This window comes from Syngnathus acus, chromosome 11, assembly GCF_901709675.1.
Source record: "Syngnathus acus chromosome 11, fSynAcu1.2, whole genome shotgun sequence".
Classification (NCBI taxonomy): domain Eukaryota; kingdom Metazoa; phylum Chordata; class Actinopteri; order Syngnathiformes; family Syngnathidae; genus Syngnathus; species Syngnathus acus.
Window position 1 is genome coordinate 3,198,014 of NC_051096.1, and position 17,649 is coordinate 3,215,662.

Consider the following 17,649-nt stretch of genomic DNA (forward strand, 5'->3'; position numbering starts at 1 on the left):
ACACATTAAGGAAAATTATCACGTATGCTAATCGTTTGGTGCCTCTGGGGGACAGCAGAGAGGTGATTTTTATTTTTTTAACATTTTTTTTGGGCCATTGCTGGAGTCGTTGACGTTAAAGAGAGCTGTCAGGACGTCAGGATGCTGCTGCTCGGCCTCTCCACCTGAACTGTCACATGCCCGCCATCACACACACACACACACACACACACACACACACACACACACACACACAGGAGCGACAGCCCACGTCAACGTCCCCCTCCCCACCTGCCTGTCTGTCTTGTCTGAGACCTGTAGGATTCTTTTTGTCTTTTTTTTTTTTTTTTTCCAAACAGATTTTGCAGTTTCAAATTTGGCCTTTACTGTAAAAAATCAATTAAAAAAATGCTTAGCGTGTGCAATATGAAGTTCACTCAGAGGCCACTTTATTAAGGAAATGTTCTTGCGCGATGTAGTGCGTATAGATAAAACTGTCGCATAACCGGTTGAGAGGAAAAAAAAAAAAGACGGCTTTTGTGAAAGGGTCAACGGAGTCAGGTGTGATGGACAGGAGGCGTCTGGGAGGTCAAAGCCAACTTGACAGGTGATCAAAGGAGCCATTGAACTTTGCGCCGCGGCAAATGAGCCCCGCTCACCTCCTTCGCTAGCTCATTTGCATAGAAATCGGACAAAGCGGGTCACAAGTTCAACATTTCATCATCTTTTTATTTCGCTTGAGGAGGGAATGACTTTTTAATGAGACTTGGAAGCTCGCCATCCGCGGAGGGCCATCGTCCGCTCGGGATTTGACAGACAAAGGCAAGAACGCCGTTGATTTTTAGCCATCAAAGATTTTTGCTTTTTAATGAAGTGACGACGCTCCATTGTGGGAAAACAATCAATAAACTGAAAATTTCAACACAGTAGTGTGGACAGATAAGAGGTTTAAAGACCCTCTTTTTAATTTAAAAAATATTCAACCCTCGAGCCACATCCTCTCTCCCAGTTATCACCTTGCGCTAAGCAGCTGTCTTAAAATCACTCGTGTGTTTCCTGCGTGCACCAAGGCCTGCCGGTCCTTTACTTCCCATTAAAAAAAAAACATTTTTTTTTTAACCTCAGCGCAGCAGACAAGTGCAACTAAAAGTCTTGTTTAAACGTAAGCAGAATATACGAGCGGGATGTCCGCGATGTAGCAGCAACGCGGGCGACCAATCGGAAAGCTAGGCCACAAAAACATGATACGGATCAGCATGTGTTTGTTGTCTTGTTTGCCAGACAACACAAAGATATGAAAAGTGTAGCAAAATTGGGCCAAATAGGAGCAGAACATGAAAGAGCTGTTTCGAACACACACTCACAAAGGCAGCAAGCAAGTATTTGTCTCCTCTATTGGATCCACGAGATGAATGACACCAATGAGGGGCACAAAATATTAGGAACAGTAAGAGTGGACTGCAGCAAAAACTCTCCGTGACAGCCCGGACTAAACATGTCAAAGCTTGTATCTGCAGGGAAAAAAAATGCAAATTGAAGACTAGGAACGTAGATGCTTTAAAAATGGAAGGGGTGTGATTGGACTGCATACCTAATAAAGTCTCCCGTATGCATCAATTGGCCACGGTGGCACCGCCGTAGGTCATCAGAAACGAACGAGCGGTCAGGCCGTCCGCTTCTCGGCTGAGCGGCACAACATTGACTGTGTCAGCAAAGCGTTGCACCAACTGACCTTTGTGTGTCTGTGTGCGAATGTCAACATATGCAAGCGTCTGCTTGAGTGTGCGCTAGCGCGAGCGCCCGCCCGCGTGTGTCAGGCTCCATCTCGTCTCCTCCGGGTTGTTGGCGTTGCGCCCGGGCCTTGCACTTGCAGCGACACGGAGATTATTACTGTGACTGCCCTGCGTAATTGTCGTCGCTCCGCTCAGAAATTATGTCAATGACTTTGCGTTTGTGTCTGCGTAGGTAGCTGTGTGTCTGTTTGCGCGCGAGCGTGTTGTGAGGAGATAGCTTTATTTTATTCCATTGCGAACTTGACCATTTGTGTGTTTGCGACCGCAGCCGTAATCTCACTTTGCACACTCGCGGGATTCAGGTGTGAATCGGAGCTCGCTTATCTCCGCCGCAACATGCATCGTTTTTTGTGTGTGTGTGTGTGCGCAGGCAGTGTGCGGTTGGGATGTGAACGACGTTTACTCCGCTTTGTGTGATTTATTGGTGAGCATCCAAATGGAAATTGCCACAAACATGGCCGCCACTGAGCATTCCACAAACATGGCCGCTACACCAAACTTCGTAATTCCGCCTCCTGCCACCAGAGGGAGACAGAGAGAATGTATGAGCGGTCATTGTCAGTTACATCAATCAATGTTTGTTTATAGAGCTATTTTCATAAAGGTTGTTAGCGCCCGTCCGCTGCGTTGCGAACCTTCACAGCCACTTGGATGGTTCTGACGTCCATCTGCTCGTCTCTTAATGCCTCGTCGAGTCGCATCGCGTCGTCTTGGGCCGGCTGCCGGTGTGTGTGTGTGTATATGTGTGTGTGTGTGCGCGCATGTGAAAGCAAGTGTTTAAGTAGAGCGTAAGAAAGGATGGGGCAGGCGTTGAACAGGTGCGTGGTGCACAAACAGGTCCAAAGATGAAGCGGGCCAAGCTGCCGACCATTTCGATGGCGTAACCAAACAACGAGCAATTTTATCCGCCATGGCACGACCTCGCGATGAAAACGCCATCTCGCCTCTCATCGAGTTGAGCCGTTTCTCCACTTCACAGAACGAGGGCCGCGAGCGTCGTTAGCGCTAACATTGCAATTACAGCGGGTCAAGTCGAGTCTCGGTTGCTATTCATCTCATCACCTTTTTTTTTTTTTTTCTCGCTCATCAACACTTGTCGCCTTCCTCTCTTCACGCCCACCTCTATTTCATCCTCCACATCTTGATGCCCTGACGATTGTGTGCTTGGACACGGACCTCCCTGTCAGGTTAAAGTGGAGCCTAATGATGCTAACATGCTAATCGAGGCTAACCATCCTAAGGTGTTAATTGGCCATCAAAACAAAGCTCCCCTGCGGCTTAGCGCATCGTTGCTCTTTCCTTGCCGCAACTCTCTGACTACTGCTCTGCAATTTTGTTTTTAGACTTGTGAAAGTTTGACACAACCGCGCTCATCTTAACAAGCAACACCCACGTGTTTGTGTATGTTTTGTGTGTGTTTGTGTCCAACTACACACAACCTGCCTACACACAACCTTGTACTCTTTGTTTTCGCTCTATATTTTATTTGTGCCGACTTGCCTGCAGTGCGCACTTGTGTGCGTCTGTGTACAGGTGAAGAAGACGCGTTTGACAGGCTCCTCGGAGCACGGCGCCTCCGCGGGCCATGTCAGCGCCGCTTTTGTCCATTCACAGCAAAGCCGCGCGTGCGTATGGATAGCGACGCGTGCGCGCGCGTACGTTCGCCTTTAAAGCTACACACTGTACGTTTCACACGTGGAGAATCTTAATTACTAGCTGACAGCTCGTAGCCTGAGGCTTCAAAACACACACAAAAACACAAACACACAACTGCATACACACACACACTCTTGGGAGTGAACGTCTATGGAATGTAAGAAAAGAACACCTGAGCCCAAAGACGTGCTCGGCCTCCGTTTTTTGTCTTCTCATACTTTCCAAAATGGAACACCAAAACTCCAATTTAATAACACACACGGCGTGCATTTCACCTGCCGTGTTGCTTTTGCTCAGCAAGGTGATGGTAGGATAAATCAGCATACATTAACTCCAATTGACACGAGATCTTTTTATTATGCAAATGAGGTAGGAAATTAGCATAGAAAGGAGACGATGCGTGCTTGCGTGTTTTCATTGTCGGCTCAACGTGCCAGACACTTCATTAGGTACACCTATTTGGTTGGCGACGGCTTGATGGCCTGACACTCTGAGTTGTTCCTAATATTCTGCCTCTCCGTGTGATGTTTGCGCGGACCGTTAACTTCCCGAACGCGATCGCTCATCACGGCGCACAACGTTGCGCCCGAGAGTTCCGTGGGAGGAATCCGTTTCTCCTTTACGCGCTCTTTCACTCACTTTGTGTTTCTATCTTTATTTTGTTTTCTTTTTTTCACCGCTGCTTTCTCTTCCCCTCGTCTCTTGATGCCACTTTCTAATCTCTCCTCCACTTCCTCCTCCTCCTCCGCTTGAAGATAATGCTCCCCCTGCGGCCCGCAGACGCGACTGTACTTTTCCTCAACGAGCTTCCACCTTCAAGCCTTGAAGAAGACGAGTGTGCTTATCGCTGCTTAATGCCGGCTAATGGCGGTCATGAGTCAGGCTGACAGCAGGCGCGGACGGGGACAACGAGGAGATGCCAACATTGGCGCTCAGGGGCCTCTCTGTCGTTATTTAGCCATAAAACTTCAAATTATCCCACAAAAGTCACCCACAAGAAACTCGCTCTAATCATTAGCCAGCTAGCTACTTCCTGTTTCTCGGAGAGCCACCTTATGGGGAAAAAAAATGCAGGTTTTGTTGATTGTTGCCATTAAGTTGTAATTTGATGGTTGCGGGTTACATCGGGATGCAAAGGGTGGGAAACAGCGGCACTCGACTGACTGAGTGGTCGACCGAGCGAAATAGCAAACAGGAAATGAGTATCCTTATGGAAAGCATCGGTTTGGTTTCAACCCAGAGAGCCCACGGCCGACTTGTATTGACTCTATCGCGCTCCACAGAGAGCTGCTCCACTGGGCTCAGCTTCTCCTTCCCTCTGGCTTAACACTGTGTGCGTTTGAATGATATTATGATTTGTGCTATTTTTAGCTTGTTGGTTATCGGTCGCCCCACGCTGCACGTGTGCGCTCCGGCGGGCCAGTGTGAGCGACGCCTGACCGATCCGCTCGCAAGGACGGGCGGGGAGCCCGCGAGTGTGTCTTTGTGTGTGTCCATACGTGTCGATGAGTGAGTGAGTGATATTTGCCGTGGCAGCGGATGGCAGCTAGCATACGCTTGGATCCCGCCAGCTCGCCACACAAGTGTTGCTCCAACAGGAACTGCAACCAAAATACACACAGAGCTTACTGTCACAGAGGAGTCCAGTTTGCACACTTCATCCTTCCTCGATGTCAACATGAGTGAGACAGAGAGAGGAGAAGCGGCAGTAAAACAGGGCCAAAAGCTAAGCTCCCTTGTTTGATGCCTAGCTGGCTTCCTTGCATCCTTCGTCTCACCTCCCTCAAGGTGCGTTGCTCCCTTGCTCAAGCCACCTCCCTCTTACCTACCTCCCATACTTGCTCATATCCACCCATGCTTCCTCACTCCCTCCCTCCCTCCCTCCCTTTCAGGCTTTGACCCACTTTGTTGTTGCTTTAGGGGGGGCTGTGTGTCTTTCAGATAAACTCATTTTCTGTGGATCATTTAGAGAGCAATGCCATTTCTCTGCACACACCGACCATCTTTTCTACACTCAGGAGATGTGTGTGTGTGTGTGTGTGTGTGTAATCTGTTAAATGGGTAGAGACATATGGACGGAGGGGACAGACACAAAAGAGCCAGCACTGGTGGGCAGATTGAAACACAAAGGTCATAGGTTGCTTTGTGTGTGTGTGTGTGTGTGTGTGTGTGTGTGTGTGTGTGTGTGTGTGTGTGTGTGTGTGTGTGTGTGTGTGTGTGTGTCTGTGTACTGTCTGCAAAGAACAGACAAAATAAGGTCATCGGATGAGGAATAGCGCTTGATTTGAACATAATTATCGGTTGATAAAACAGAAACATAAAATAATAAAGGCAAAAAAACAACTGTATTCTAAAAGGGTGCAATGTCGACCTGTGACCAGGAGAGGGCAGCATTCACCAAAAGGACCAATCTAAAAGCTAAGAAGAGTCGCACCACTAACTGTAGCGGCGCTGTGTTAGCCAACGTTCTAAAACATTTTTTGTTTATTTACAGCAAAAATAAAAACAGGCTGAGACAAATTCCTTCCGCGCCCAAACAAAGTGCAAAGCGGCGGGAAAAGATCGACTGTCATTTCCGAAATGCTCGATCGAGTAAACTCGCTGGCTTGTTGATCGACCTGAAATTCATTGTGATCATGAATTGCAATTCCATTACCAATATCAATTTACTCTCTGCTCCTAGACTCAAATTGCCAGGCTGAAAGAAAAAAAAAAAACATCTTGGCAGACAAAGCTGTGTGTGTGTACGTGCGTGTGTGTGTGTCCTGCTGTTAGGCGATGAAATCTGTCACAGCGCACAAGACTTTCTCCCTTTCGGGGACAAAACATAGTCAAGCATTAATAATTCATGCGGGCTGAGGTCAAGGGATGCGCGGGGGGCCCGAGAAGCGGGCGCTGGGCGGCCATGATAGCTTTGCCCCGTGTGGCGAAGAGCGTGACCGGTCAGGTCCCCAGGAAGGCAACGTGCGGCGTCCTCCCCCACGGGCGCCGAATGACAAAAGGCGCGGCCGAGTTAATTGTTGGAGCGGCGCCGGCATCACGTCTTCATCGACTTACCGGGAATGATTCATGATATCAGCTTTAATGATTGACTTCTTCTTCTGTGCTTTGAATGTTGTCTTCTTCGCTGGTGTCGTCGTCATCATCTTGCATTGTTTTGCGCATTGATTTATTTCCTCCCGTGGTTGAATGCGGCGGCGTCTTCTTTGTTTGGAATTGATTATATTCTTATTTGTATATGTTTTTTTTTTGTTCTTGTCGTTTACGATGATTTGAATTACTTTAGCCTGGTAGCGCAAATTTTATTTCCTCCTGTGCTTTCTTCTTTGCAGTTGTTGATGTTGGTCCGAAGCAGAATCATCAACAAACAAACGAGAGCATCTTCAAATCATCTTTAGTGTCATAGAGCTGCTCGCTTTACCTTTTGTCTTCTTCTTCTTTAATGTCCCCGCCTCTTCCCCCTCCTCCTCTTCAAGTGGCCTACTGAAAGGAATAAAGAAGCTTTTAGTCTCCAAAATCTCCCGCTTTATTTGCCGTAATTGCCGGCTGATTGCAGTCATTTCCGTGCACTCGTCACTTTGGAAGTCTTTTGGAGGCTGGAGGGGAGACTGAGTGCACACGTATGTGTGTGTTGGTTAGTCGGGGTGGGGTGGGGGGTCTTTCTTTGTTTGTGGTGTTTATGGATTTGTGTTTTCGTTGCTTGCGCTCATCAGCAGCATCCATGATTCAATTTGACTGCAAATGGGATGCTTGAGTCACGCCGGGAGGAGGGGGGGGAGCAGTTGTGGGAAAAGAGAGGCCAGGCCGTTTTTCCATGAGCGCAAATGAGCACTAAGACGATGCTGGAAGGCAGAAAAGTGCCTGTGAAGTGTGTGTGCGCGCGCTAAAGGGATCAAAGCATGAGGAAGGTTCGAAGGCCGCAAGGTAGGAGGAGGACAAAGTGTCACAGGAATGAGGAGGCTGATTTTTTTTTTCCTCCTCTTCTTGCTCTCCATCGTTTTCATCTTCTTCTTCCTCCTCCTTTTCATCTTCTTCTTCCTCCCCCTTCTTCGCCCTCTGCCTCTTTTTCCTCGTCTTCCTTTTTCACCTTTCAGTTCCTCTTTTTGCTTCTTCTTCCTCCTCTTCCCTGTTTTCTGTTGAGCATCTTATCTAGCGGTGCCTTCAGGCTCCGTCTGAAATCACAGTAGTAGCTGCAATCAGTATCCGTTTACTTGGAGGACAGTGCCACCTGCTGGCAAGACACGGAAGCAAAGGGCAATTCATGTTCTTTTCTCTTTTTCTTTGGAAAAGAGCACTGGTAGTGAAGTCTGCCTGTTGAAATTGAAAAAAAAAAAAACAGTTAATGTGCTGTGTCGCCCCCCAGAGGAGGAGCGTCGTATTGTGCCGGGCCCGTCGACAGGCGCGGTGATCGGCGGGCTCCTCGGGGCCCTTGCCCTCATCGGCATCGTGGTGGGCCTCGTCTTCTTTATTCGCCGACGCCAGCGCAACGCAGAGTGAGTTCTTCGCCAATCAGAATGATTATCCATCGTTCAAATGATGTTACCATATTTGGTTTGTTGATTTTAATGTCGTTCAATCAGCGGCCCCCCGAAGCACAAGCCCCCACCCCCTATCAAGAGCAGCGGCTCCACAGAGATGGTGAGTCAATCCATCAATCAATGAGTGCTTTGTGTATTGATCAGAGGTGATTAGCGCTTGCTTAAACCGGTCATTCCCAAACACTGTGCAGCTAATTATCCAATTTAAATGAATTGGTTGGAAAATGACAACAAATTGTATGCTATGCTAACGATAGCAGAAGCTTAGCATTCATATATTATACACAGCCTGAGTAAGTTCATTTGTAAAGTCTTTGCACAAATAAAGATTTTCGTTTTCTTGGGTTCAATGTGTGAATGCAGCTGACCAAGCCGTCAGAGGCGCCCGCTGCCACCGAAATGGCGCCGCTCACCCCGGCTGGGGACGTCTACTACGAACCTACGGGAAGCGAGCCTGTCAGGGTAAGTTAAAATTTTCCCCACAAAAATATGACTCACTCATTTCTTCTTTTTTTTTTTTGATTTGGCAGAACTTCGGCGACGAAACTCCCGGCGCGGCGAATGGCGGCGGACCTCCATTGCCGGACGAAGTGAACCTAAACCTGGACCCGAACCCGGACCTGGACTCCACCAACCAAGAGCCTCCGCCGACCGCCAACATCGCTCGTGGCGAGAGCTTTGTGTCGCCTGCCATGTATGTGTAAGCGTGGCCGGCCACTAGGCGGCGCTCGCCGAGGGAACTTTTTTTTTTTCCATTTTTAAACACTTTTATGTTGCGTTGTCTCACTGATGAGGGTAACATCTTAACAACATTTTAAAGGGGGGGGGGGGGTGTGACTCGAATAAGGAAACATTATGGTTGTTTTGTTTTTTTGGGGGGGAACACACACACACACACACACAAACACAAGCGCATTCAGGCATCCATCACAAGGAATGTAACACAAATTGTGCATGTTAGGTAAACTCCCTTCTATAATGGCCTAAAATCCTTAATATCGAAATACCATCAGTCAAACAAACTGTGCCGCCTTCTAGTGGTCAACCCTGGAATTATTGCAGATTTCAACCAAATTTAGGCCAAAATAGAAGTACATTGCGCCCTAAAAAGTTGCTGTAATTTTAATGACGGGACCGCTGACCCGAACACGCAATGTAGAGGGGGTTTACTGTACACACACACCGACATTTCTTTAGGCACACAATCCATTATGAAGAATAATCATCATCCCTGTAATGCTCACTTTGAAAGCTTTGTGTGAACCCTTCCGAATATTTTGATGCTCTCGGAGGTTTCTTTTCAAGGTTTGGAAAGCACATGCGCGACAAGCACACTCCTACACTAATTTACTTTGTTTTTTTTAATTACGATAATGGCTGTAAAGTGAGCGTTGTTATCTGTGTACATGCAAAGCTTTCATCGGAAGGTGTTCCTAATGAAGTGTCTGGTGAGCATATGAGGGAAAAATACTGCCATTAAAGTGGATGTCAACATTGTACCAAATGACCAACAATGTAAATAGTACTGCTTATGTTGATGATGAATAATTGTAACAACGATGATGATATATAATTATTGGTGTAAAAACAAAACAAAAAAAGTATCGTGTTCTCGGTGCTTCTGCAGAGGGGGTGGAGGTATGTGTTTTACTTTTTAACAGAAATGTCGTCACTGGACAGCCACAATGCTGACGACGCAAAAAAATATGAATAATAACGCTAATAATGAAATGTGTGCATGGCATGATGACCGGCTTGTTCCTTCCCTTTGACTGCAGCATCATCGTCGTCATTAAGACAAGTTGAAAATCAAAGAATTTTGATTCATGATTAGTTTTTATGTTTTGTTTTGTTTTGTTTTTTTACTCACAGCACTCAGACAACAAGTTGCCAGTTAAACTCAGAAAAATTGAAGATTCAAATGCATTTATCAATTTTAAAGGTTGTTTGTGTTGATTTGTTGACAATCATGTTTGTTGCTTTTGTTGCATGCTAAGTGATATAGATTGATTCCGAAACGGCAACTGGGAGTCGTATAAGGCCAACACTGAAAAGGGAAAAAATAATAATTCAGCGTACCAATCCCTGTGTTTACAGTAAACAACAACCTGACTGCCAAACCTATCTTAACATCTCACAACATGCAGCAAAACATGCCCAAAGATTGAGAAATTGCTTTCAGCAGGCATAAAATGCCAAATGGGCGGGGATTAAAATAATTCCCGTCATCGCTTTCTACTCTAATCAGCAAAAACAAGCCTGATCATCTTTCAAATGTATACAGTGTCAAGTGAGTTATACCTGGACAAGACCAAATCAGCAAAATAGCGGGACGGTGAACCCGCAACGTGCTATGAAGGGATTGAAGTCAACTAGTAACAAAATGAAAACATTTAAGTCTGTGTTCTATGACATTGCCAGATCAATTTGAATTCAATGAATTGTTTTGAAACACTCTCATGAAAAGGATAGCGTGTTAGCTGTTAGCCAGTCCCAGACAGTTGTTATCACAGAGCCACATGTGCCTTGTTTGTTTATTTGTTTGTATGTTTGTTTGTTTTTTAAAGTATTATTATTTGTTTGTGAGCTTTTCAGTCCTCACCGCCCAACCACAATGACCTCGATAGTCACACTGGAGATGTCTTTCGTTTTTGGCATAACCTTTATTTTGTACGCTTTTGGGAGGGGATAAATATTACTGGACATGTTTTACAAATCCTTGTCTTGTCAAATAAAGAGAGAACGCAAGTGTCCAGAAGCGTCCTTTATGACATGCCCGGCAGCCACAGGGATTGAGTTAAAGTGAAAACAAAATAAAGACAGCTTGCTAATAGATGTAGCTAACATTCATTACATTGTTAGCTCATGATGGCTAACAGCAACAAAACCTCCATTCAGTCAATGCTTTGTATCATTTTTGCCACTCAAGTTTGTGTTTGAATTGACCTTCCACTGTAACTTGTCACTAACAAATCTAATTTTGAGAAACTTGCCAGAAAGGTAAATTGTACTTTGGGCAGTTCGACTGAAGTCATCAAACTACTGCTGAACTGACTGATGGAATTCCTTTCCCAAGGCTGCTCCAATGTCACCATGAGCAATACTGCTAGCAGTATTTGTATTTGTGTATTTAGTCACGATTGTCAAATAAAAATAATCCTGTTGTTGACATTTGTGTGCCAATGCACTTCATAGAGACAACATTCGCACACGGTCGAGAGCACAAACTCTTCGGAATCATTCATGTGAGAGAGGGTCAAACCAATAAAGGAATTTTACTGACACACTGGGGAAGGCTTTCAATTACGTAATTAAAAAACATGGCCATACACTTCAATAATAAACATTAGTGAAAAATGTCTCCTTCTAAATGGGTCCTCTAAATTTAAGCAGTGATTCTTTCACATATTATGAATGGTTCTCATAGGCGGACGAGAAATATTTAGTGGAAAGAGGCCAAATAAGGATTGATGAGAGAACATTTGATTGCTTTTATATGGATTTTATTTTGGCACATACAAGTCTCCATAATAGCCTTCCAAAAATGTGTTATCACTCCAAAAACAACAATGAATTAGACCAGGGGTGTGGAACTTCAGTCCTCGGGGGCCGCGTTCCAATATGTTTTCCAAGTTACCCTCGTTAAACACACCTGCGTGAAAAGATCGGTTCATTTTCACGTTCTGCAGGAGCCTAACTTTTCACACAGGTGCACTTAACGAGGGAACCTTGGAAAACATGTTGGAATGCGGCCCCCAAAGACTGGAGTTTGACACCCTTGCGCTAACCCTAACCCTTTACTTCTTGTTGGTGACCATACTTGGCGGATTTCACTTATCTCAATACTTCTTGGGACGATAGAGTTTTTTTCATTGTTCTTTTATAAGAGATATAAAATCAATCATATAAATCATCAATCAAAGTCATGTCGCCATTTCAGCCTCTGAAGCATGAAATGTCAGCAGTCTTCCACCAGAGAGCTGCCGCATCACTCTCACATCCAGTTTGACTCTTTTCTCCTCTTCTTCAGAGTCATGTCTTTTATTGAGAAAAGTATGGCCAGGTTGGACCAACTGGAGCGACTGGAGGCTCTGGCCGTGGAGCTTGGAAAAAGCCATTACCACTACAACGCTCCTCCCAAATACTACAATATAAGACAAACCCACCAATATGTTTTGATTCTTTCTTTCTATATCAGGGGTGTTGAACTCCAGTCCTCGGGGGCCGCGTTCCAATATGTTTTCCAAGTTACCCTCGTTAAACACACCTGCGTGAAAAGATCGGTTCATTTTCACGTTCTGCAGGAGCCTAACTTTTCACACAGGTGCACTTAACGAGGGACCCTTGGAAAACATGTTGGAATGCGGCCCCCGAAGACTGGAGTTTGACACCCCTAACCCTAACCCTTTATTTCTTGTTGGTGACCATACTTCGCAGACTTCACTTATCGCGGGTGGTTTTTGGAACCAATTATCCGCGATAAACGAGGGATTACTGTATATACACAGCTTCACCCTTGTCTGCTTGATGCCGTTGTCTTGGTAACCGGCTCAGTGAGACCCACCCCGAATGCAAGGGGTGTGGAACTCCAGTCCTCGGGGGCCGTGTTCCAATATGTTTTCCAAGTTACCCTCGTTAAACACACCTGCGTGAAAAGATCGGTTCATTTTCACGTTCTGAAACCGTCGCGGGGATGAGTTCATTGACACTAGCCCACTAGCTGAGTTTAAGGTAACTACTTCCGACCAGGTCTGGCTCATTCCGATGTTCAGGGTATATTCAAGATTCAAGAGTTTATAGTCGCCATGTTTGAGCGTGCCAAACAAGGAATTTGACTTCGGTCCATCACAGCCTCTGTTCAATGTTTAGGTGACTAACATCCCCTGATCCTTATCTGTCTTCACTAAGAACTGAACGGTTCAAAGTATGACTGTGAAAGGAAATTTTAAGCTTCCATTATTGAATACAGAAGAACCACGCTCCACATCGTAAAATGTACGTGAAAAAAAACCCAATCAATCATCAAATCAAAGGATTATCAAGAGAAAGTTTAATGAATAAGGGAAAAAAGTGACACATCTCAATTGTTCGTACAAACGACGACAATCCACTCGCCGTTTCTCATTCAAGCGAGAATGATGCCGTCGCAAACCTCTTTGGATTGTAAAGAAAAGAAAAGAAAATGCAACTTAACTACAAAAACACTTCAAAGATATTCAACACAACATAACTAAACGATGATTACGGGGTCCCTTACTTTAACAGTCCTTACTCACGTGAGAATACATTCATGTATGAATAAAACATCCATATTGAATACATGTTGATGATCCATCCATCCAACCAACCTTGTGACATCAACAGCAATAAACCGTGTTTGAAAATATTCAACTGAAACGACGCAAAAAGGAAGAAAATGAAACTTAACTCAATATTCAACGCAACCTAACTAAACAATGGTTATGGGTGGGTCCCCTTACTTTAACATATGTCATTGGAATGCTTCAGCTGTTAGTTATTTCATGGCAAAGCAAGAGAATGTCAAATGTACCCTTACTTTAACCCATGTCATTGTAAAACACAACTTCATCGAACACTCACTAACTTAACACATAATCAATCGTAGCTAACCTATGCTTATGGACACTCCTTATGTTAACAGATGGAAGGGATTTTATGATAGCAAAGCTAAGCATCCTAAAATGATCCAAAAGTGAGTGTGTGTGTGTGCGTGTACTTCAAAACAGATCGTGTTTCCCGAGTCAATAACTTCGACTAATCTAACGACGGGTTTACCATGTCAGGGCAGTCTAAATTTGGCACCGTCTGCTGGTGAAATCTGGAACTGCAACAGCGCCGAACTGCTTTTTAATAAGACTTCATTTTGAGGAACTAACTTCCAACTAACCGTTTGTCAGGTCTCTCTCGTGTCAAGCTTCTGGTGGAATTCGGAATTGCACTTGAGCCCATTTGCCCGGGCCAAATCCGACACACATTTGCGCACCGCCATCTTACTTGACGAGCGCTGCACAAATGGGTGACGTCGGGCAGCACCCACGTGATCCCACGGGGATGCCGTTCCCAGGCTCCGCCGGCTGACCGCTCACTTTCTGGGCCGGATCTTCATCTCCACGAATCTCAGGCAGGTATACCGTGATGGCCCCAACTCATACCAGAATGCATTGGTTTTGTCGCAGATGCCGGTTGCCTTGTACAGCCCGTTCAGGTTGCAGTCGGCACAGTAGTAATACCACCAAGCGCCCTTCCGGTCATTGGCGCAATTGACACCACTCCCGTCTTGGTCGCGGTCTTTGGTGCTGAACTTCTCCCCAGAATGGATGGTGAATCTATCGCCTGCAAAGCATACAAACTTGCTTTTGAGCACACTCAGGCGGCGCAGGCTCTCGAGTGTGCCCCCCCCCCCCCCCCCCCCCCCCGGCGGGAGTCGCTACCTGCGTTTCCAGAGTAGCCATGCACATGCAGCGGGTAGCCGACCTTCTCGGGGTCCAGCGAGGTCCGGCCCACCGAGAAGTCGTCGAAGAGAGCGTAGTAATTGCGGCCGTCGAATATGGTGAAGTCGATCCGCAACTGGTAAGCGCCCGAGGTCGTCAGAGCGTGGATGTTTTGCAGGCCTGCAAACACGCAAAGGCGGCGGCGTCACGTCACGCAAACCACAAAGGCTTGACAAGAAGGATGTCTTTGTTTCAGACCGAGCCAGTGCTCTCCGGCGAGGTCTCCAAAGCCCTTTCGGTAGTCGTTCCAACCCCGAAAGAAGTCGACGGAGCCGTCTTTTCTCCTCTGGATCACCTGCAAACACACACGCACACGCACACCATCAGCGGAGCAAACGTGCATGACTGGCCAACTGGACGTTCAGCATTGAAGAAAAGTGCCAACTTTATTGGGGAAGGCTTCACGAGGGGAACTTTGGGGTGTTTTTTTGGGGGTGGTCAAGCACTTACGGTCCAGCCTCCCCCGTCCAGGTTCATGTTGCAGTAAGCCTCGAAGCTGTTGGACCCGCTAAAGATGGTATAGACTCCACTTTGGGACTTTCCCGCCGCCATGACGTCACTGCAGTCTCTGGGCATGAGACCTGAAGCAAAAAACAAAAAAAAAAACATGTGAGAGCGCAAAATAGATGCCCGCTTTAAACAAACTGGACACGCTCGCTCGGTAGCTACCATGCTGCAGGCTGGACAAAGCCAGACTGAAGTTGTGTAACTCCTCTTTCTCTTGTGACAGCTCCTGCGCACCAAGCGTTTGAAAGAACTGAAATGAGATCTCCAACTGGGACACTTTGTTTGCATCTTTCAACAATACTTTTGTTCTTATTCAAAGAAGATAGTAGTTTGTGTGTAAGAGGAAGGAGGGAGGGACGGAGGGAGGGAGGGAGGGACGTGAAGTCCTGAAATGTCCACATCACCTGAGACAGCAGGCTCTGACTCGCCTCCAGGTCGCTGCGAATCGCGGTGTGACTCGCCTTCAGCTCTGCCAATGCCGTCTGACCTGCCTTCAGCTCTGCCAATGCCGTCTGACCTGCCTCCTGACCTGCCTTCAGCTCTGCCAATGCCGTCTGACCTGCCTTCAGCTCTGCCAATGCCGTCTGACCTGCCTCCTGACCTGCCTTCAGCTCTGCCAATGCCGTCTGACCTGCCTCCTGACCTGCCTTCAGCTCTGCCAATGCCGTCTGACCTGCCTTCAGCTCTGCCAATGCCGTCTGACTCTTCTCCAGGTCGCTGGAAATCGCGGTGTGACTTGCCTTCAGCTCTGCCAATGCCGTCTGACTCTTCTCCAGGTCGCTGGAAATCGCGGTGTGACTTGCCTTCAGCTCTGCCAATGCCGTCTGACCTGCCTCCTGACCTGCCTTCAGCTCTGCCAATGCCGTCTGACCTGCCTTCAGCTCTGCCAATGCCGTCTGACTCTTCTCCAGGTCGCTGGAAATCGCGGTGTGACTTGCCTTCATCTCTGCCAATGCGGTCTGACCTGCCTCCTGACCTGCCTTCAGCTCTGCCAATGCCGTCTGACCTGCCTTCAGCTCTGCCAATGCTGTCTGACTCTTCTCCAGGTCGCTGGAAATCGCGGTGTGACTCGCCTTCAGCTCTGCCAATGCCGTCTGACCTGCCTTCAGCTCTGCCAATGCGGTCTGACCTGCCTTCAGCTCTGCCAATGCGGTCTGCAGCGCCGCCCAGTGGCAGGCTAAATCGGTGCAGTTGTGGTCTGGGATGCTGTTGGGCAAAGTCGCCACCAGCGCGCCCAACTCTTTGACGATGTCCTGAGGCCTTGGAACACATAAAGGGTATACATGAAGCTGCCATCCTGTGTGTGTGTGTGTGGGGGGGGGATTGTGACTTGTGGTGGTCAAGTGTTTGTTCATTGCGTGCGCGCGTGCGTACCTGTTCAAGTGGAAGAAGACGATGTTTTGGATGACAAGCACGACCAAGAGGAGCGTCGGGACCACCGCCAGAATGGAGCCCCAGCGTATCTGAACAAACTGAGCGCAAACGACGTCACAGACGGCGGCGTCTCTCTCTCTCTCTCTCTCTCTCTTTCGCTCTCTCTCTCTCCCTCTCCCCCGACGGAGCGAACGACTTGCAAATGCTTTCAACTCGACCAAGCCATTTGTCAAGCGCGTGCGTGTCCTTCCGATGCGTACCTTGCGCTTTGGTGGTTCGCCGATCAGCTTCTGGGTGCTTTGGTTCATCTCGAACCACTTGTCATTTGACATTTTGTGCTCTCATTCTATTCTTGCTTACTCCGTACGAATGTCCCTAGCTGTGTACGTGTTGTTTGTTCTGCGTGCGTCTAATGCCGTATTTTGTGTTTGGCCAAGTGACGTGAAGTTTTGTTTCCACTTGACGTTGGTTTCGACCTTGTTTGCGGCAACGAGATGGGACGACAGCTCTATCTGGGCTCGGTCGGTACATTATTGCGAGAGAGCGCAAAAGCCCGACAGAAAAGGAACGGGCTGTACACAACACAAAATGCGACCCTGAGCAAGTTCAAGTTGTCATTGACAAGATTTCTTTGATTGATTGATTGCTTGATTGATTGATTGATTGGTTGATTGATTGATTGATTGATTGATTGGTTGGTTGGCTGATTGATTGATTGGTCTTTATTTATCTATCTATATCTTCATTCATCTATACATGCATTTTTTTGACTGATTGATTCATTCCTGTATTTCCTCATTTATTTATTACACTCACACTAGACACTTGGAAAATTAGAGGGAACATTGGTGCCGACACCGTGAGTTCGATTCCCACGTTTGACGCTGTGAATGTGTGTGTGTGTGTGTGTGTGTGTGTGTGTGTGTGTGTGTGTGTGTGTGAGTGACCAAAAACAAAAAGTGCACGTGTATATGAGTGTGCAAGAAACAATAAAGAGGAGCAATACCGAACGCCACCATGGTGTGGTGTCTTGTCTCCGATTAGATGGACGTCGAAACGGCAAACCCAACCGACTGAAACACAAAAAAAGACAAGAGCTCTAAAGCTGAGGAGAATGCCAGCCAAGGCAAAGCCATGTAACGTCGCGAGCCCGGCGCTATTTCAGAAAAAAGGATGCAACTCCAAACGGCAGACTTTGTCGTCGAGTAATCATAACAATACATTTGATTGATAAGGGGCCTTTCAGAGCACTCAAGGTCGCCGTACAGACATAAAATAGTATTTAAAAAA

The 17,649-nt window shown here is 46.9% G+C and overlaps 3 protein-coding genes and 2 long non-coding RNA genes across 6 annotated transcripts in view; 2 read left to right on the forward strand and 3 right to left on the reverse strand.

The window, feature by feature from the left end:
* Positions 1 to 11,135, forward strand: part of pvrl2l (PVR cell adhesion molecule related 2 like) — a 62,197-nt gene extending 51,062 nt beyond the window's left edge. Inside the window, exons 7-10 of the mRNA XM_037263999.1 lie at positions 7,792 to 7,921; positions 8,009 to 8,066; positions 8,330 to 8,428; positions 8,497 to 11,135. Coding sequence (XP_037119894.1) covers positions 7,792 to 7,921; positions 8,009 to 8,066; positions 8,330 to 8,428; positions 8,497 to 8,670 — 461 coding nt within the window. The 3' untranslated portion in view covers positions 8,671 to 11,135. The remainder of the gene's footprint in view (positions 1 to 7,791; positions 7,922 to 8,008; positions 8,067 to 8,329; positions 8,429 to 8,496) is intronic.
* LOC119130460 overlaps positions 1 to 16,078 on the reverse strand; it is a 180,183-nt gene extending 164,105 nt beyond the window's left edge. Inside the window, exon 1 of the long non-coding RNA XR_005099421.1 lies at positions 15,920 to 16,078. This is a non-coding gene — a long non-coding RNA (uncharacterized LOC119130460). The remainder of the gene's footprint in view (positions 1 to 15,919) is intronic.
* The window catches only part of LOC119130302 (H-2 class I histocompatibility antigen, alpha chain-like), a 346,995-nt gene that overhangs the window by 294,545 nt on the left and 34,801 nt on the right, over positions 1 to 17,649 (forward strand). The window lies entirely within an intron of this gene.
* LOC119130478 overlaps positions 1 to 17,649 on the reverse strand; it is a 340,541-nt gene that overhangs the window by 290,854 nt on the left and 32,038 nt on the right. The window lies entirely within an intron of this gene.
* Positions 14,605 to 15,324, reverse strand: LOC119130433 (fibrinogen C domain-containing protein 1-like). Its single transcript, XM_037264291.1, has 3 exons — positions 15,148 to 15,324; positions 14,929 to 15,059; positions 14,605 to 14,773 (listed from the first exon to the last, which is right to left on the reverse strand). The coding sequence occupies exons 2-3, from the start codon at positions 15,052 to 15,054 to the stop codon at positions 14,624 to 14,626; spliced, it is 276 nt and encodes a 91-aa protein (XP_037120186.1). The 5' UTR covers positions 15,055 to 15,059; positions 15,148 to 15,324; the 3' UTR covers positions 14,605 to 14,623.